The 20,472-nt window shown below is 52.4% G+C and overlaps 1 protein-coding gene across 6 annotated transcripts in view; it reads right to left on the bottom strand.

Moving 5' to 3' along the window:
• The window catches only part of ERGIC1 (endoplasmic reticulum-golgi intermediate compartment 1), a 103,268-nt gene that overhangs the window by 35,589 nt on the left and 47,207 nt on the right, over positions 1-20,472 (bottom strand). For 5 of the 6 annotated variants that reach the window (XM_086717158.1, XM_086716911.1, XM_086716837.1 and 2 more), the window contains exons 2-4: positions 19,475-19,536; positions 12,454-12,526; positions 1,707-1,801 (exon numbers count right to left, since the gene is read on the bottom strand). In XM_086717158.1, the coding sequence (XP_086573284.1) occupies positions 1,707-1,801; positions 12,454-12,526; positions 19,475-19,536 (230 nt within the window). Of the gene's footprint in view, positions 1-1,706; positions 1,802-12,453; positions 12,527-19,474; positions 19,537-20,472 lie in introns of those variants that run through there. The other variant, XM_086717089.1, reaches the window with a different exon arrangement.

Below are 20,472 nucleotides of genomic sequence, written 5' to 3'. Positions count from 1 at the left end.
AGTAATGTAAGAATAGCTCCAAGATATTAGCATAAAAAACAAGAAACCCCAGAAAGGTCCCACGCAGTTGGGTCCCAATTACGTGAAAAGTAAAAAGAAAAAACAACACCCGCCACCTAAACATGATATGCGTTTGTAGACGCGGAGACAGACACACAAGGCAGGCACACAAACACAGGGGTGGAGAAGGGGTCCCGGCTGCTAGCAGGGGCTTCCTCCGGGGTGGATGGCACACTAGGGAACACGGACTTCAACTTTTCTCTTTGTATATTTCTGTATTTTGAACGTGATTTTTTTTAAGCCAAAAAAAAAATATTCCTGTTATTAGTTAGCAATAAAATATCACTTTTTAAAGCAGGATAGGAGATTGCACACACAGTGTGATCTCAGCCGTGTTTAGAAAGGCTCAGAAAGGAAGGCCAACGGGATGGGATGGCGTCAAATGTCAACTGACGCTGTCACTGGGGGTGGAATTATGGGCGATTTCTTCTCCCTGCTGCTCTGGATTTTCCAAAGGTACAATGATGAACGTGCATTTTTTTTTTTTTTTTTTTTTAATAATAAAAATCTGTTCTCTTAAAGAACAGCCAGGGTGCGGAGCTCGAGTGTAAGATGCCTGGGTTCGGGTTATGGCCCCACAGAGAGGCAGCGCCCCGTGGGCTAGTGCAGCCCCAAGCTTAAGGTTGCCTGGCCCCTCCTGGGCCACTGCCCGTAGCTGGGACGCAGCCTGGAACCACATCCCTTCCCTCCCCTACCCCACTGGTCCCAGTCCTCTGGCCTGACTAAGAATTTCCTTGTTCCAGAGACACGACCTACTCCTGACTGAGAAGCTGCCAGATGAATTATTTTTCTAAGCGAAAAAGAAAAAATAAAAATAAAACCGACCTATTTCAACAGGTTCCCTGGCTTGGGGCCCACTGTGGATTCAAAATTGTGATGTAATTCTCACCAAAAGCAATAACAGGACTGAATCTCTCCCTATCTCTGCCTGCGGACACACCCAGTGTTCTGTCCTTCAGGAGGAAGGGCGTGGGTGGGAGAAGGGCCTGCATTGGGTTATGTGCCAACCTGGGGCAAAGGGACACTAGACATCCCAGTCCAGGAAGGGACACCCAGTCCACTCAATAAGAAGTCTAGGGACCGGCTCATCAGACCCTCCCGGAAACCTCAGGCAACAGATAGCATTATAAACCCATTTTTATAGATGAGAAAACAAGCTCAGAGAAGTCACACCTCAGCCTGGGTCAGAGTTTTAGTGAGCAAAAGAGGTCCGAGGTCTCCTTGCTTTAAGATGCTTGAGAGGTTATATGACCCTGCCCCCACCCCCCACGGCACCCTACAGCCTCTTGCCAAGATATGGGTAATAACAGCCCGGCCCCCTTGCTATGGGGCAGGATAAACTGTGGTTGTCAGTCACATGCCACAGCTCCCCGTGAAATCCGGCTGAAAACATGGCTACCCTCCAGAGGTAACCCCCGTTAGCCATTTCGAGTACTTTGTATTCTACAAAACCTCCAAATGCAGGCACGTTTGATTACATTCCACACCCCCCCACCCCCAAAAGGAACAAAGAGAACCTTATGCGACCTGCTATTTGCAGCCTGCCCTGTTTGCTGACTTGTCCCGGTTATCTTGTCATCTCTGCACACTCAGCTCTGCCTAACTGAGGGGCCTTGCTGGAGCAGAGGGCTGTTGGGAATACTCACATTCGCAGTGCAAATTGGGTAAACTGATGTTCAGGCTGACGTCAATTTTGCCCCCGCTGTCCTTGTCCGGGTCATCGACATAGAGCTCATTCACGCTAAGGGAGACAAGTACAGAAGCCTTCACTGAGAGGGGGCACCCATCACAGATGCCGGGGACAGCCAGGAGCCATTTCCCTTGGTGACCACTGCTCAACCACCCATCTAGGGGAAGCCTATCTGCTCAGGCACAGGGGAGCAGGGCTCCCATCTTGAGGGCCTCTCCAAACACTGGCCTTACCACTCAGAGGGAGGGGGCTGGGGTGGTGATAACGGGCACGGCTTTTGGCGTCAGACAGATTCAAATTCCAATCCCAGCCCTGCCATTTTCTGTGAGCTCGGCAGAGCCCGTCTTCGAGTGGGATATCACCACCTACCGTTAATGGGGTGGTCTGAACACCTGAGTGAAAAATGGGAGTCTTATTAGGCCGCAGGGCCTGGTACCTCCAGGCATATGGTACCCTAGTCCCTACTCTCTGGAGCCATCTCCCACTCAGCTGGGAAGTGGGGATTCCCTGGGCGCTCACCCTCGATGCTCGGCCCTCACAAAGCCCTGGGGCGAACACCAGGTCCAAGATGCAACCAGACGTGACTAGTTTATTAGTGTCCTGTGGCTGCAGCATAAATTATCACAAAGCTGATGGCTTAAAACGAGTCACGTTTATTATCACCTTGCACTTCTGGAGGTCCACAGTATAAAACAGGTCTGCGGGGCTGTACTCCTTCTGGAGGCTCTACGGGAGAATCCTTCTAGAGGCTGCCTAAGTTCATAGCCCCTCCTCCACCTTCATACCCAGTAGAACTACACAGCATCTTCACTCCTCTCTGGCCTCCGAACTCCCTCGTACAGCACCTCTGGTCATTTCATCTCGCCCACCAGATAACTCAGGGCCATCTCCCCGGCACGAGAGACTCGACACAATCACATTTGTAAAGTTCCTCTGGCCACGTAAGGTCACACATTCACAGGTTTCAGGTCTTTGTGAAGAGAGGCACAGTTTGGGGGCAGGGGGCCCCATGGACAGTCGTGCCACCTTGCTATCTGGGACAAAGGCGCCACAACAGGACCTGTCGGCAACGTGAATTTATTCAACAAATACTTTTCGAGCGCCTGCTACCTGTCAGGCACTAGAGACAGTGGGTAACGCAGTCAGACACGGTCTCTGTCTTCATCAACCTTAGAGACACCACTCGCCTCCTTAAAAAATACCTTCCACCAACTATGATTATTGCTTGGTTGGAAAGTTGTGGGGTGACAAGGGAGGGATAACAGGACAAGTGACCTCTGGGGAGAATGGGCCAGAAGGACTTCTCTGAGGAGATGGGAGCGGAGGCCTGAAGGAGGAGGAGGCTGCCCCAGCAAAGAGGTGGGGGTGGGGGAGGGGAGGATCTTTGGGACAGAGTGTGCAGAGGCCTGGAAGTAGCTATTTTGGGGAACTGAGGAAAGGTCACTGTGGCTGCAGCGTAGAGTGAAGGGAAGTGGGCTGTGTGATGCAGCTGGAGAATGGGCAGGGGCTGTGTCAGGGAGGCCCGGAGGCCCTGGTAAGGCCTTCACACTCCATACAGACAGAGTGCAGCCGCATGGTCAGTCTTGCCCTTTAACAGGCTTCCTCTGCAAGGAAGACTGACCGGAGGGGCCACTGTGCACTGGGGAAACCACACGGGAGGCAAGAGATGGCCTGGATTGGGTGTGTTGTGGGAGGGGGGCGCGGGAGGGAGGGATGCCAGATATGTCAGCTATGGGCCGTGGGGGCTCAAGGGAGGCATGCAGGCAGACCGCCACGTGTCTTGCTGGAAACATTTGTTGGGCTGGGAGCTCCTGGAAGAAGAGCAGTGAGGAGGGAAAGGCACTGAGTTGCAAACGGCTGTGCTGAGCTCGAAGTGTCGTAGAGGCACCTTTGAAGAGCCGCTGAGTGGACGCCGGGTGGCCGTGTCTGAAGGCCACTTCTGATTCCCAGAGCACTCCCCAAGAGGAGAGGGGACCGAATCTAAAGGCTCGGCCCAGTGGGCAGGTAGGGGGGCAGTGCTTGAAGTGGCTGGGCTGTGGCTACTGAAAGCATTAACTAGGGTCCAGTCTATAGGCTGTAAATAAAGGCTTGCAGCTCTAAGCAATTAGACTCTAAGAAAGCCTTGTACATGGCCACATCTCTGGGAAAGAATGAGTCAGGTCAGGGCAAGGGCATTTTGTTTTCACAAAGACAGAGCCTGTCTTTATGCCCCTAGCACTTAATATGATGTAGCTGGTGCTCAATTAAGAAACAGTGGGGTCCAGGGGCACCTGGGTGGCTCAGTCGGTTAAGCCTCTGACTCTTGGTTTCAGCTTAGGTCATGATCTCACAGTGTGTGGGGTCAAGCCCCACATGGGATGCAGAGCCTTCTTGGGATTCTCTCTCCCTCCCTGCCTCTGCCCCTCTCCCCTGCTCGCTCGCTTGCTCTCTCTCTCTCTCTCTCTCAAAATAAATAAATAAACTTAAAAATAGTGGGCTCCAGTCGTGAGATTGAGCCTCACATCAGGCTCGGTGCTGCTTGGGATTCTTTCCCTCCTCTCTCTCTCCGCTCCTCCCCCACTGGTGCACATGCACACATTTATGCATTCACACATGCATGCTCTCTCTCTCAAAATTAACAAACTTAAAAAAAAATACGTAGGAAAAAAAAAGAAACAGTGGGCTCAAAAAGTCACCTGGGGCTTGTTTCCTTGCAGGGGTCACAAGGATGCTCCTGAAGACAAGAGAGTGACAGATGTGGTTTGGCCTTCAGACTGTTGGGCCTCCAGCCCATGAAGTCAGGAAAATCCCAACTGGGCCTATGTGCATTCATGTTATTCCCATCTGATCCTGTGAAAATGTCCTGATCCCCATTTTACAATCAGGAAACTGAGGCTCAGAGAAGTTGAGTGCCCTCTCCAAAGTCACACAGCAGGAAATAGCAGAGCTAAAATCCCACCTAGGTCTGCATTCGGCCTGAGCCCCAGACTTTCTAGGGCTCATGCTGTCTCCCCTCCCTCCCGCCCTCAACATCTAGGATCAAGGGAGGAAATGGGGGAGGAGGGCAGGCCCTCTGAGGCCACACACAGGGTGTGGGGAAGAGAGACAGGGGCTTGTACTTGGCAGGCTCATAGTGTTGGCCCCCATCGGAGAACAAAGAGAACAAATTAGCCAGGGGGAAAGGAGCAAGCAGGACCACAGGAGGGTATGCTGGAGGATGGACATCTCCACAGCCAAAAGGGCTCCTCCTCGGCCTTTAGCACCCAACTTCTACCCCAGCCTTGATGTGCAACTCCAGAAGGTTGTTGAGTAATGACACTACTGGGTGATTAACAGAATGGTCACCAAGGGAGAGGGAGAGCCCCCGGCTTCCTTTCCCAAACTAGCGAGACTCTTCCTTGTAGCTACTCACCTTTCCCACCTCGGAGGTGGGGCCTCAGCACATCACCGGCGGATTGTGGGATGATGTCATCCCCTGGCAATCCTCTGGAGGTGACCTCAGTGCACAGAGAGGTGAATGCCAGGTGTGGCACCAAGGTGAGCTCACCCTCGAGGCCCCAGGGGGCCTCTCCTAGCCCATGGAGCCCAGGCTCTCCAGTGCCACCTAGCATAAAGGGGCTGAGGTGCTGGGGAGGGGTGGAAAGCCCACTGGCCTGCAGAGCATAGGCCAGTCTGGTTATGTAAGGCCAGAACTGGCTGTTCCCAGTGCATTCCTGAAGGGCCCCAGGCTGCAAGATAAACGAAGTTCAATCACCTGTGCCGCCTGCCCAAGGAGGCCAAGAGATCCACCTTCGGAATCCAAAGCGGAATGTTCCAGGGCTGCTGGCGTCCTCCTACCCCCAGCCAGCACTGCAAGCCCTCCTTTAGCCTGCCACCCGCAGACGCCTGCCAAGGCTAGCTAAACTGGCTGGGGCTGAACTGATTTTAAAAGGTGAACGGACAGCCAGAAATCAGCCCACCTGAAGGGACAATACAAGCTTTTTTGTGGATTTACTGCTATCTGGAGACTCTCGGGCCTGATTCCTCCTGTCACTAGCAAGGGCGATGAGAAGACTCATGGGGCAGTGGCAGATACATGTAGGCTCACCTCCTGCCACTAAGAAGCTGGGGGGGGGGACCTGGGACAAGTTACTTCACCTCTCTGAGCCCCGGTTTCCTTAACTGTAAAACTGGGGAAGTTTTCTATGAAGTTTGAAGACAGTCAAAATTAATCTACGGTAATAAGTCACAATAGTGGTGGTGGCAGGACGTACTGACTGGGAGGGGGCACGAAGGAACCTTCCAGGCGGCGGAGATGTGTTGTCTTGATGAGGTGATGGTGACACGGGTATAAGCAGAGGCAAGCATTCATCAAGTCTCACCTTTAAGATTTATGCGCTTGGCTATTTGTAAGTTATAGATACGTCTTGAAAAGAAGGAAAGAAAACCAGGAGGGAGGGGAGGGGGAAGAGGAAGAAAGAAGGGAGACAGAACAAAAGAGGGGTCAGGATTCGGGCTGCTTCCCAGGGGTGTGAGCGATAAAGCTGCAGGCTCCCCAGGGCAGGGGGGTGTATGTTCCTCACCAATCTGAGGGCCTGGCTCGGGCCCTTCTTGGTAAAGAGCATAAGGCATCGTGATGCCAGTCCAGACTCTCAGTGTTCAAATCCTAGCCCTACCACCTATGAGCTGACTGACCTTATAATGCAGGGGGTGTTGCCTCTACCAGCCTCGGTTTCCCCACACGTAAAACAGGGGCGGTCACAGGTACGGCACAGGAAGTGTCTGCTGCTTTTACTGTTCTTATAATTATCAGTGTTTACAGAGTTGGTAGCAACAGGCATTCACCTCACAGCACTGTGGCAAGGATTACTGAGGGGCCCACAGCTGGTGCATTACATCGAGAATATGCCGATTATGACCTGCTGAACGAGGGGGCACAAGCCACCCACAGGGCGGCCAGGTAGCTCCCTCAGCATCCGAGCTCCCACTTTGGGGAAGTGAAACCCACAGGGTCGTTTTGATGGAAGGCACAGTTTCGATACACCCACACAAAGGAAGAAAGAGTCCCAAGATTTATTACTTACAGATCCCAGGAGAGAGAGAGAGAGTGTGTGTGTGTGTGTGTGTGTGTGTGTGTGTGTGTGTGTGTGCGCGCGCGCTCGCGCGTGTGCAGGGAGCCAGGGGAGGGCAGAAGCCAGACGGAGAGAGAGAACAGGGTAGCAAGCACTTATTCCTTATGATGGGGCAGAGGTCACTAACTCTCCTCCGGCTTCACTCTTCAGTAGCTATTTTGAAAGATGCCCCAGGCAAAATAAAGGCGGGAACTCATGGCGGGCATCCTGAACTCAAGTCCTTATCTTAGTGTCCAGGCTCTGGGTGTGAGGAGGGTTATCACACTGTAAAATGCCTAGGCAGCAACTCAGAAAAACAAAGTTCGTTCTCCTCAGAAGCTGCTTTTTTTGTCATAGGGATTAAATGTGTTCATGGACGTAAGGTGCTAGCACAGCCCCTGGTATATTCTAAGGCCTGCATAAAAGGTGGCCCTGCTTATAACGAATCGAAGATGTCCCAGCTCTAAGCAGCTGGCTGGTGCCAGGCACGACGCCGGAGACTTTCACATGTAGTATCTCATGTAATACCCACAGCAGGAAGACGTTTAGTAGGGTCACTGTTCTCTTCTCACAAGGATGAAACCGGGCTCAGGGCAAGACAGATAAAAGACTGGCCAAGATCACATGGCCAGGAAGAGGCAGAGGCAGGATCTGAACCTGGAGCCATGGAAGCCCAGAGCCATGCTCTTTCCACCGCGTTAAGATGGATGGGGCAAGGAATCAATGAAAACCTGAGGGACAAGTGTCCCCCAAGGAGACCTGTGATGCAGGTGTCATCATCTTTCCGATAATCTGCAGGTGCCCATCCCAACTGCACCCATGGCCCAAGTGCCCACAGGGCAAGCAGGTGTAAAGGGTCCATCCCCTTTGTGCCCTACAAGCCTCCCTCTAACACCTCCCCCTGCCACGCCCTGGTGGGTTGCTGCATCTGACCTCCCGACTGACCGGGACGAGGGCTCTCTTGAGCCAGGAGCACAGAGCACGAGATCACCACCCCTGCAGAATGAACGGGGGGAGGTACCAATGTGTGCTGATGGAGGAGAGGGGGGCACATTCCAGTCGGGGGACACCAGACAGCGTCAGGGAGTTGGCTGGATTGCGTGGGGGTCAGTAAGCAGTGGCCATGTAGGGAGAGGAAGAGAGGGACTGGGGAGGTACGGGTGGGGGGGGAGCGTAGGTGGAATGTAACGAAGGGCCCTGAAATTCTAGGCTGAGGCGTGAGTCTGATGACATCTATGGAAAACAATTTTATTTGCTTTTAGAAGAGCACTTGAATAGTTCAGATTCCTACCCAAAGTCGCTGACCTCTGTGCTTAATAATTTGATTTAATGGAAACTTACACAGCAGTGAGGCCCACAGCAAGGGCTTGCGGTGGAAGGGGAGGGATGGAAGTTATGCAAGCAATGTCCCCAGGACCTTGTTTTAAATCCCTACCCTCCAGGTATAAGTAAGTGCATCTATTCCCTACCAGGTGGAGGGCCAAAACCACCCCTTCTCGGCCACCAAGTCCTGCCCACACCCTCCTCTCTACAGCTATTGTCCAGTCTGGCCTCCAGGGTCACCCTGCCCCAAGTTCATCTTCACAAGAGCGGACCTCGCTGCAGCGTGAAGCCGGTCTAGTCGTTCCACGCTCGGACGCCTTCCGGCCTGTCCTTCATGAGACGACCCTGGGTCTCTCACCGGGCCCTAGCTCACAACCCAGGCCTCAGAGTGGGTGACCGGGCTCTGAGGGAGACCTCCAGGCATCCTTCCTGGTTGAGCTACCGGCCTCCCCACTGGGGGCCTGCTATGGAGCATCTGAGGACACAGTTCAAGGTAACCACCCAGTTCCCGCTAGGCGGGCAATGGCTTCCTGGAGTTCCAACTGCCTGCTTGGCCACTTCACCCTGGAAGGGTGTATCCAAATGTTCAGGTCAACTCTTCTGACCAAAGAGCAGCAGCTCCCATGCACCTGGGGGTCCAGAATGCTCTGGGCAGAAAAGCGTGGTATGACAGGGCAGGAGTGCAGAGGCTTTGACTGGAGTGGCCCCACCACTTACTAACCTCATTGTGGCTTTCGCCTCCTGGTGCCTCAGTTTTCCCAGCCGTAAAGTGGGGCTAAGACTACCCGCAGAACCCACCTCAAGGGGTTCTGTGTTGACGACACGAGACGATCACCGTAAAGTGCGAACCTAGGTGGCTGGCTGGCTGGCTGGGCATGTGGTTGCCTAGTATAAATCGTAACTGGAAAGTAGAATACATTGTATTGTACTGTAAATTATCAGTGGAGAGTTCCAGCTACTACATTTTCTTCTTACAGATCCTCATCAGGTTAATAAGTAAAAGCAGCCAAGCCTGGGAAGTCATAGACTGGAATGTGTTGCAGCCACGTTCTCTGAGCAAGGGGGGGGGCCTGCTCCCCTGGAAATGTGAAGCCACACAGCACCCCCTATGGGGCCACTTTCCCAAGGATAATTAATGGCCTGTCTAAAGCCCAGGTTAGAGTCCAACCACCCAAACAAACAGGCCTCCTTCCCTACCGGGCTGGGCCAGAATAGTGTCTTAGGTCACTCACTGATAACCACGGGTCAGGGTTGGCGCAATGTGGATCCCACCAGCAGTGACCTCATTTCCTTGGGATACAATCTCATGATGGGGGGTGTGGGGGGTTGACCCACTGTGGTCACAAACCTGCCAGGGAGGGCCCGACATCCATTACAGAAGACCTGGGACCTTCATGTGTTCCCAAACTGGCAGGCCTTCCCAGGGGTCAGAGAAACTTCTGATAGAAGGAAGACCAGGAACAATGCTTTTACCTCTGGATTCTTCACTGACGTCCTCAGTCCTCACCCATACAGACTCCTTTCGGGCAACTCCTGCACCGTGGTCACACGGCAGCAGGGGGAGAGGGGCGTCAGGGCCACTGCATCATCACAGATGGAGCTTCTGGCCCCTGGGCTACCGACGGGTTTCTCTTCTCATTCCCACCTCCCTCCCTCCTTCCGGCCACTCACACAGCAAATGGGGAAGAGCTCAGCACGGGCCAGACAAATGGCAAACACACCATGAATGGCCCTCGTAGTCTGATTACCCCACTCACCCCTCATCTTTCTTCCTCTCCAGGGAGGTGCTGGGACCAGAGTGTCCAGGATGCCCCCAGGGGTCAGGAAGGGTAAACCCTGGAACAGGGTAGAAGGCAGAGCAGCGGGAACATACTGTGCTCTTTGGAAAGGAGGGAGCCCTGTCCTGGGTAATGGAACAAGCTGTCCAAGCTCACCTGAGTGGCTCTTCACACAGCAGGTGGCACACGACCTGCTCCAGTCACAACTCACCTGTCGGGGGCCCATTGCCTCACCATGGGCTGAGCTGACAACGGCTTAATAAGCTGCCCTTCACAATGTCAGCAGGAGGTGAGGGAGGCTGCTCTGAGCTCAAGGGAGGGGACAAGAAAATTAACATTCGTGGAGTGCTTATTACATGCCAGGTGCTGAGGGTGGCCTCACAACCTTTTTAGCATTAGATGGGGAATAAATGTGAAGTGAATAAATGTAGCATGAAGAACTACAGATCCATATTAAAGTACATCAGGTGTGGCATTAAGTATCTTTCTGGTAAACAACTTTGTTTAAACCTCACAAATATCACACACCTTCTCTGTTTCCTGCTCTGCTTTTTTTTCTTCAGAGTCTTTTTCACTAATTCATGTACGTTCTAGCTTTGCTTGCTTGTTGATGGTCTGTGCTCACTGTTGGCTTTTTCAACTCCTCTGAGCAGGGAACCACTCAGCAAGGAAGGAGGCAGACCTGGTTTCTGACTTCTGGGAGCTCAGGACCAAGAATGAGGCCCATGAATACACAACAGTGTACAGGACCTACCCCAGCTTGGTCCTACCTACTTCATATTCTACTCTCTCCAGTTGCTCACTTTGCTCCAGCCACACTAGCTCTTTATCTGCTCTGTACATACACCAGGTAATTCCTGCCTCAGGGCCTTTGCACTTCTCACTGGCTCTGTCCAGAATATATAAAGTCTCCCTAGTCCCTGGGACACAGCTGGGGCTCCCTCCTTGCTGTCACACATGTACCCCACTCACCTTGCTCAGAACACGAGGGACCTGAACAGCAGCCCCCCCCACCCCCAGGGAAGGGGGCGCAGCCTGGAGAGACCAGCAGGTACGTGGCACACAGTAGCTCTCAATCTCTTGCTGCTGTCCCTGTTTCTAATTCCAACTCAGGTGACCCCTGAGACATCCAGTGGCCCAAATTTACACAGAGCCACCCCCCATTAGGAGCTGAGTGGGGCAAAGAACATTCTCTGACCCCTGCGTGGTCAGGAGGTCATGTCTTAGGAAGCAGACAAGCCTCCCCAGACCTACAAGCTTTGACTCTAATGCACCCTCTCGTTTGGCCAGCAATACTGAGAGCCAGAGAGTTTGGAAACCTGTCCAGGGTCACACAGCAAGGTGGCAACTGAGCAGGGGGACCTGGCCCTGGGTCTCCCAATGCCTTGTCCAGAGCTCTACCACTCTGTGAGACCCTCTGGGCTCTGGTGCCATCAGGGTTAAAAACAAGATCAGAGGGACAGGGAAGGCAAACTCCCCCATACCAGTGTAGGCTACAACCAGAAATTAGTTGGCCAGAGGGTGATGGTAGGAAACAGACAAGACTGAGATGCCTGTGGATTCAGGAGACTGGTGGGCCTTGGGAGCCCCCTCCTAACTATACGACCCTGGGCAAATCCCTTCACCTCTCAGAGCTATCTGAGGATCAAAGGTGGTAACACTTACATAGCTACAAGGCCTGTCTTGGGCTAAGCAATTATGTTTTTAGTTTCCTATTGTCTTGTGGCCGAGAGGGAGGCAAAGGAAACCAAGAAATTCCATGAGCAAAAAAGAAAATTCCAGTGTTGAACAGGGGAGTGGGTGGCCAGGGCCCAGCCCCGTGATGACTTTCTGGGTTGTAAACACAGGAACGAAGAGCCTTGGAAGCCCTGAGCCAGTGGCCAAGGCAGGAAGCTCTGGGGTCTGATTCCACCTCAGGGCGGCCGCTGGGCTGTGACTGAATAATTCCAATGGCATTCTGTGTTACACATACCCCACAGCATTTACTAGGTTATCCGGGCAACGGATGATGCTAGAAATTGGGGATCGATTCACAATGCGTCAATCACTGCCAGGAAGCCCACACGGATTCCTCACTAAGTGTGGGCCTGAGAACAGGGAAGGGGGCTCAGTTGAGGGGGGGCTGGGCTCTGATGTCAGCAACCCCACCCCCCTCGGGTAGGAAGCAGCACCGTTTCTCTGAACTCCTCCAGCTTTAACATCAAATGACCCTATGATGATTCAGAGGGAAAAAAGTCCACTGGCCAAACAAAGGGACAGCAGAGATGGGCAAATGATTCCTGTCATCTGCGGACCCAGGAAGCCCCCCCACAGAACGGAACCCAGATTTTCTCTTCAGCTTCAACAAAGCAATGTTTGCTTTTGCTCTAACTTCAAAACCCTTTTAAGAAACAGAGGAGCGATGGCCACCATGGGCTTGGAAATGAGAGAGTTAGAAGGTTCAGAGGTCTTGCTTCTTTTTAAAGCCCCTGTCTCCTCTCTTCTGGGGTCCCAGAAAGCTCTGGAATATCCCCTGTGGGGGAATGGAACTTACACTTCTGTCGTTATGAATCCGGTGAGCTCCGAGAGGAAGAGGAAGAGGATGAAGAGGCAGCAGCAGATAGAGACTGGAAGGAACAATACAGAGACACACAATTAGGGGTGGAGGGCACAGGCTGGGGGGTGGGTGGGCTGGCTCCTCCTCCCTCCCCTCTCCCCTCCCATTCCTATCCCTCCCCTCTCCACCCCTGGCCTCCAAGGAAAGCTGCTTAGAGGGAGGGGGAAAGAGGCCCCACCAACTGTCCAAAGCCCCTTCTTAGTCTAAGCAGCCCTGCTCCCGGAGGACTTCCTTTGGTACTGATGTGACCTTCCCAGAGACTGACCCCCTATGTAGGCAGGTCCTCCAGGGGGCCAGACTGACTTCATTCCACAAGAGCATATTAATGCAGAGGTCAGTCAAAAATAGAGGTTGCATGGGGCGCCCGGGTGGCTCAGTGGGTTGAGCATCTGACTTCAGCTCAGGTCATGATCTCACGGTTTGTGGGTTCGAGCCCTGCACTGGGCTCGCTGCTGTCAGCGTAGTACCTGCTTCAGGTCCTCTGCCCCCCCATCTCTCAGCCCCTTTCTCATGCTCTCTCTCTCTCAAAAATAAATAAATAAGCATTAAAAAACACAGAGGCTGCAAACTGGTGGCCCACAAATGTGTTCTGTTCAGCTCCAGTGATGTGTATTTCAAAATCTGGAGTTGTCACTGAACAATCTGATTGCACATCAAAGTCCAGAACACTGAGGCCCTGGTTCCCAATGGGGTCTGAGGCTCACCAGTTTGCCACAGGCCCTACCACCCCCTCTTGAGTCCCTGATTCCAAGGCCAAGGCCAACGGTCTGTCGCCATTTATCACCACCCCCAGTGGTACCATCAACGGCGTGCCCATGTCCGCATCAGAGGTCAGAAAGTGAGGAGACTGAACACTTGTGTTTCAAGAGAAGGGACACTTCTTTATGGAAGGAATTCTTCTATAAAAGTCTGAAATGTAGAGAGTGGAAGAGAGTTCCAGAGTTGGCCCATGTCACTCATATTTATCTGGTCAACGGCCCCTGCCAGGGTGGAAATCTGTGACCCCTGGGGCCACTCCCAGGGACAATACATAACAAGTGGCCCGGATCTGGCCTTGAACTCCAGCCCCAGCTCCTGATACTCCGCCAACATCTGACCACTCAACCACACTGAGCCACGTGTTCTGTAAATATGTGTCTTATTTCTGTTCCTTTGTTCCTGTGGTTCCTGTCAGGAACGTCCTTCCCATCTTCTCTCCTCCTCCCTCTCCTCCCCCTCCTCCTCGTCATCCTCTCTGTGAAGTGAACTCCTCTCTATGCTCCCAGGCCGAGGTCCAGCTCAAAAGTCTCTCCTGGTAGGAGGCTCTTCATCCCCAGATGTGGAGCTGGCCACTCTTTCCTCTGTTCCCAGCCTCTATTCTCACACTTGCCACATTTTACCGGCTCTTTGTGGCTGTTTCACTAAGCTGATATCCCTGAAGGCAGAAACTCCACAGCTCCAGTGCCTGGCCTGGGGCTTGGCATACAGGAGGGAATAATAGGCAGGGAATACCCAAGAGCAGAGAGTGAGCATTGAGCACGCCTCACATGGGCTTATCACAGAGGCATGCAGTGGGCAAGGGTTTGCAAAATATGCCCACTGCTCACCTGCTACGGGTCTCTGGCTAAGTTACTTACCTCTCCCTGCCTCAGTTTCCTCATCTGTAAAATGGCAACAGGCCTTATGGAGCTTCTCTGAGAATTTCCACAACAGAGAAACTGGGCTTGTAATAGTACCTGGAGGGTAATAAAGGCTCAAGCATTCGATCATTATTAGGACTTTCATCAGGGAGTCCTTGGAGGAGTTGGTGATTTGGGGAAGGTGACTGACTGACAAATGGGGTGACCCCTAGTTTCCTGCAAAGAAAAAAAAGTTCCTGGTCCCACTTGCTGATTCTCCTACATTCTTGATGGTTTGCTCCTGGACTGGCTGAGCAACTGTGATAAACACTGAAACCAGTCATTATCTATCTATCTATCTATCTATCTATCTATCTATCTATCTATCTATCTATCTATCTATCTTAAAATGCAAAAAGATGACTTCTAAGTAAAGAAGGAAGGGAACAAATGTTTGCTGGGCCACTACCATGCACCCTGCTGTGGGAGTGTCACCAGCTACCGTGTCACCTCACACTCCCGCCTGACGGGGGCACGCACCCTTGCGCAGCAGGTAGAAATGGAGGCTCAGAGAGGAAGAGACTGGCCTGGCAAGGTGGGTGGGGAGACAGGCCTGGATCCTATGAATTCTACAGACAATGCCCTAAGAAAGAAACCCCAAGATCTAGGACTCCAAGTGAAGAACAAGACAGGGACATCCCCACAGTCCCTACACCTCTAAAACCAGACCAACATATGGGATCCTAGAATGACTCCCCAATTCTTCAAACACTAAAAGAACTATATAGGGCAGTATTAAAGGGTTTTACTTTTTTTGTTTCTTTTCAGAAGAGGTAACACATGCACGTGATGAGAAAAATCATGCAGCTGCATAAACAGGTATAGTGTGTCAAGTCCCTTTCTCGCTCCTGATCTGCAGCCCCCTGACCTAAGGTATCAGTGTTACGGTCTTGCGTCCTTCCACAGCACTGAAACATATATGCACAATTCCTTTCTTTCTCTAAGCCAACTGCAGCATAAGCTATATACATCCTTTTCAACCATGCTTTGCTCACTCAGCAGCCTCTGTCTGAAATACATGCCACATCAGTTTACAGGAGTGGCCATGTTTGCTTGCTTGCTTTTGTGGCATAGAAACTCATTTCAAATGTCTTCTCCAGCTGTTGGAAAAACCCACTGCACTCCTGCAGCCACCAATCCCAACTTCCCGGCTCATATCCTTCCCTTTCTCACCTGCAGACTGCAGCTATGATAACTGATCAAGAATTCCACGACCAGGCAGAACACCCTTCACCTGGAATCTTCCTAAACAGTATCACATAGGACCCATGTTTCAGAGTCATTTTCATCCCTCTCACACCTCTCTCAAGCCCCAGCAACCCATCGCATGCTGTCATGGACAGGTACAAAGTAGGGAGGCATTTCTGAAGGTCAATGCTGACTTAGACCAATCCAGGCCTTCTGCCTTCCTTGCCCTAAGCCTGTAAAAGGGCCCCAACACTCTAACTCTGTCCAGATTGGGGGTGGGGTGGGGTGGGGGACAGGGATGGAAGGCTTCCTTCTGAAATCTGTGTGCTCTGTTCAAGGTCTGGATGAAGCCTGGTCAACCCAGCAGGTGGACACGATAAATGCCAAGTCTACTCAGCTGAAACCCAAGTGTCCAACAGCCCTGATCATATACCCTCTGTGACTGCTCCCCCTACCATCGTCCCATACTAGGTGGACAATGTCTCAGTACCACTATGGTCACAGGGTCTAGCCTGGCTCAGAGAAGGTACAGAAAAAAATACTTGTTGAATGAATGAATGAATGAATGAATGAAAAACACGAGGTATGAAGGCAGGTATGAAGTATTTCAACCAGAAAGGCCGTTGTGATACTGAAGGCTTGATGAGGGTTTTCAATCCATGTTTGGGCAAGAAGCTAAGGCTCTCTGACACCACACTTCTTTTGAAACTGACTCAGGCAGTGGACCATAGGAATGTGACCCCTAGAGAATGTGTGTGACTGGGAAACCTGGTGCAGCCAGCAAAGGGGGGCACTGGACCCAAGACCCGAGACCCAAGACTCTGGGAAGTCAAGGAATTTGTTCAAGGCCAAATGGCCACTTCAGTGAAGGAGGCAAAATTCAAACCCTGATCCGTGAGTGTCCAGGGCCCTTCCCTGTTCCTGCAGTTATTAATAGCGCTTATCAAGATGTCATGAAATGGTGTGGCTTCGTGTCTGCTGCCCTGGTAGGCCACGTGCTCCTTAAGGACAAAGACGGGAGCCCATTCATCAACATGATCCCGGTACTTGGTACGGGACCTGGCCCCGGGACCTAGTTAATAAATATTTGTTCACTACATGGTAGCTAAGGGCTGGTTTCCCATGCCTCACGCCTTTTTCCTCTCGTGTAAAGGAATTTGCCGTCTTGCACACTGTGGCCGGGACCGCAAATCAGACTACGTCCCTAGAGGGCCATCTGGCAGTACCTTCTAAATTTTACAACACACATGCCCTTTGACCCAGTAATTCCTCTTCTAGGAAAAGTTACCTTACAGAAATAACCATACAAGGATATAAAAATATATGGACAAGGATGTCTGCAACAGCCATAAATCGGAATCGAGACTGTCCACTCCCAGGAGACTGGTTACGTAAACTGTGGGTCGTGTAGATGATGGCGACCGTGGGTTGCCAGACGCGGCTGCAGGGAAGAATGCAGCGGGCTGTGTACGTGCTGGTAGGAAAGGTGTCCAGCCTACGGCGGTTGAAAAAAGGGCCGGGAAGAGAGGTCCACACAGTAGGTTCCCGTCTCTGCTTAAAACAACGATATAGGTTTATCAAAGCCTGAATGTGCTTTTTAAAAATTCTAGGAGGGGGCGCCTGGGTGGCGCAGTCGGTTAAGCGTCCGACTTCAGCCAGGTCACGATCTCGCGGTCCGTGAGTTCGAGCCCTGCGTCGGGCTCTGGGCTGATGGCTCGGAGCCTGGAGCCTGTTTCCGATTCTGTGTCTCCCTCTCTCTCTGCCCCTCCCCCGTTCATGCTCTGTCTCTCTCTGTCCCAAAAATAAATAAACGTTGAAAAAAAAAATTAAAAAAAAAAAATAAATAAAAATTCTAGGAGGACCCAGACCTGATTGTTACACATCCATTAACAAGGGTGAGACTGCAGAGACTGTGAGGCAGAGGTCTGGACTATCGGTTGGTGGCAGGAAGGGGACAGGACACCTTACTTGAATTTTTGTGATCAGGCTCAGAAACAAGTCGAACCCCCTCTCCTCTCATGGGCCTTGGGTATCCTCTCCGTGGGGACTCAGGCACAAAGCATCAGAGCGTCTGCTGGCATGGACCCTCACAGGCTGGGGGCTCCTGGAGGTCAGTGACCAGAGGAGTGTAGTCCAGGCACTGAGAGCTTAGCACATACCCTACACTTGACGGGTCTGAACTCATTTATTCCCCATATCAGGAAACTGAGGATCAGAGAGGTGAAGTGAGAAGTGACTTCCCCAAGGTCCCGCAGCTAATAGATGGGAGAATGAACCCAGCTCTGCCACATGGGAAGCCTGCAGGACATGCATCCTGTGTCCTGGCTGCTGCATTCCCTTCCCCAGGGATGTGGAGACCCAGGGCTGGAGAAGGCACCCACGGCTTCAATGAGTAAGGGCCGGGCAGGAGCAGCCGGGGCGGGGGTGGGGGAACCCCAAGGCCATGCTCCTATGACCCACCTTGGGAGGCAGCAGTGGATTCCAATTTGATTGCCCAGCCCCAGGGCCCTGCTCAGGGGACAGCCCACAGGGAGGGTCCCTCTCCCGCAGGAAGCACTGGAGAGGCCGGCAGGGGGTCAGGCCATGGGGTGCAGGGAAGCCTACCTTTCGAGAGATGTGAAACTTGAGACAAGTCACTTCACCTCTCTGGGCCCATTTTCTCCTCTGGAAAATGAGGCTATGAGGTTTTCCTGCGCGCATGGCGCTTTTGGGTTTGTTTTGGTTTTAATAAACTTCTCATTGTGGAGTAATAGATGCAGAGACAGTACAGAGAGTTCCCATGCGCCCTTCATCCGGCTTCTCCTCACATTAACGTCTTACATAACCACGGTATGCACGTCAAAACGAAGTAACACCATACAGCACCAAAACTAAGCTACAGACAGGACTACAGGTTTCGCCAGTTTCCCCACAAACCCCCTTTTTCCTGTTCCTGGACCCAACCTGGGATCTCACTTTGCATGTAGTCATCCTGTGTCCTTAGTCTTGAGTCTGTTGACAGTTCCCCCTTCTTCCCAAGGTTTTCGAGACCTTGTCGCTTTTGAAGCGTACTGGCAGGAGTTGCGTAGAATGTCGCCCAACCTGGGCCCCGATGATGCTTTCTCATGATTGGGCAGGCTTGGGCTGTTTGGGGAAGAATGTTCGGAGGGGAGGTGTCCTTCCCATCACGTCCCATCGGGGGTGCGTGACGTCCACAGGACGTCTCACTGGCTGATGTCAACCTTCATCACTTGGTTGTCTCTGGGCAGCTACATAGGAAAGTTACGATTTCCCTTCCACTCTCTGCTCTTTCCATTCTCTGCATCACTGAGTCCAGCCCATACTCCAGGAGAAGAGAATTAGGCTTTACCTCCTGGAGGGGGTATTTATCCATCTACATTACTGTATTACTTGGAATTCTTCTGTTAAGGAAGAGCCATCCCTTCTCTCCCATTGATTTACATCAGTACACTCTCACACTCCTTTTTTGTAATTCTTTGGCACATCAGACAATCATGCCATGACCTGTTACTCCGACTACCCCTGTGTTAGCCTTTGGCCTCTTTCATGTTGCTCCTGTGTCCTGCTGATGCACCCCTAGCCCTTTTTTCCCCCCTCCGGGAGCTTCTTTGCTTTTTGGCCCAAGATGATCCAAGCTTATTCTGCTCTCTTCCTGCCCCGGCCCTGGAACCAGCCCTTTCTTTAAGGAGACTTTGGGTCCTTTTACTGAACACTGGCATTTAGAAACCAAAAGCTGGTGCAATTCTTCTTCTTCTTCTTTTTTTTTTAATGATTAAAAATGTGCTTATGCCAAAAACTCCAGCAGTCTAAAAGGGAAGAAAAGCCCTCCTGACCCCTTGAGCCCCAGTCTCCCCTCCCAGGGGCAATGGCTACTGATGATTTCGGGTGTATCCTCCCAGAAACAGATAATGCCGATGCCTTGCAGGGTTCTGGTGAGAACAGAGATGAGACGAGGAGCTATATCAAGGGCTCGCAAGATGCCCATCCTTTGTCCTCTCCTCCCGTCTCTCCTTCTTTTCTCCCTGGTTCAGCAGTTCTGCACAGGGAGAGCAGGCCCGGGTACAGGAGATGGGGAGGGGGTGAGGACAACGGCAAGAAGGATGGCTACTCACTAATGGCCCCGGTGTATGTTGGCTGCGTAAGGTCCTTGGGCACCTTCCTGTAGATGTCAAACCTGCAGAGAGCAAAGCGGACAGGGGTGAGGTGGGCGCAAGGGGTGGGTCTCAGGGCAGCAGGGAAGATGGTTTCAGCTTGCTTGCCATGTGGGCAGCAAGCCACAGTTGTTCCTGGAACCAGGTCCTCCTACTCCTTCAGGTCACCTCCCTCAGGAGGCCTGAAGGAAAGCCCTCTCCGATGGGACCCTGCCCCATCCCCTGGTAGCGTTTCCTCACAACACTTAGAGCCACCAGGCAGGACCCTCATTCGGTTACGTTTCTGGGTTGGTCCTCCCCCCCATCAGAACGGAACTTCCACAAGGGCAGCGACCTTGTTGGGTTTTGTCCTCCGCCCACGTCCCCAGACCCTAGCACAGGCCTGGTGCGTAGAAGACACTCAGCAAGCCCTTGTGGAATGAACTGAACCCGCGTCTTGGGTTTTTCTAATGATGAAGGAAATAGGGAAATGCACCGTCTTTCCTGAGTTCCATGACGGCACTGCATTCTCGCCCGGTGTCACCTCTCCTCCCCCTCTTCCCTTTCCTGCCTCCCCCTCCCCCTCCCGTCTCCACTCCCCCCCTTCCCCAGCTCCCGCAGCTTGCCTGTGGAGTTCCTTCCTAACTCCAAGGCGTGAAGTTAACAAAATCCTGCCTGGAGCCCAGTCTCAGCGTTAGCTTGCGACGGCTCTGGCTCGTGTCTAATGGGGGTCTCCTGCCCACACGCAGAGCAGATGCCTTGATGCCTTTCTTTCATATGGGTCCCACCACAGCAAATGAGGGTTGTGGGGTGCGGCGGAAGAATCTGGGATCTGGGAGTCAGACAGACACAGCAGATTCTGGCCAGCTATTTAAGAGTGAGGATCCTGGAATCAGACCACCCTGGGTTCAAATCTTTTGGGCTGGTCTTCCTTGTTTGTGGCTACTGTTACCAGGTCCTCCCAGGCCATCGAGAGGAGT

Source organism: Puma concolor, chromosome A1 (assembly GCF_028749965.1).
Source record: "Puma concolor isolate L17-30 chromosome A1, mPumCon1.1.hap2, whole genome shotgun sequence".
NCBI classification, from domain to species: domain Eukaryota; kingdom Metazoa; phylum Chordata; class Mammalia; order Carnivora; family Felidae; genus Puma; species Puma concolor.
The sequence above is the reverse complement of the archived record's forward strand: the minus strand, read 5'-3'. Positions and strand labels throughout refer to the sequence as shown.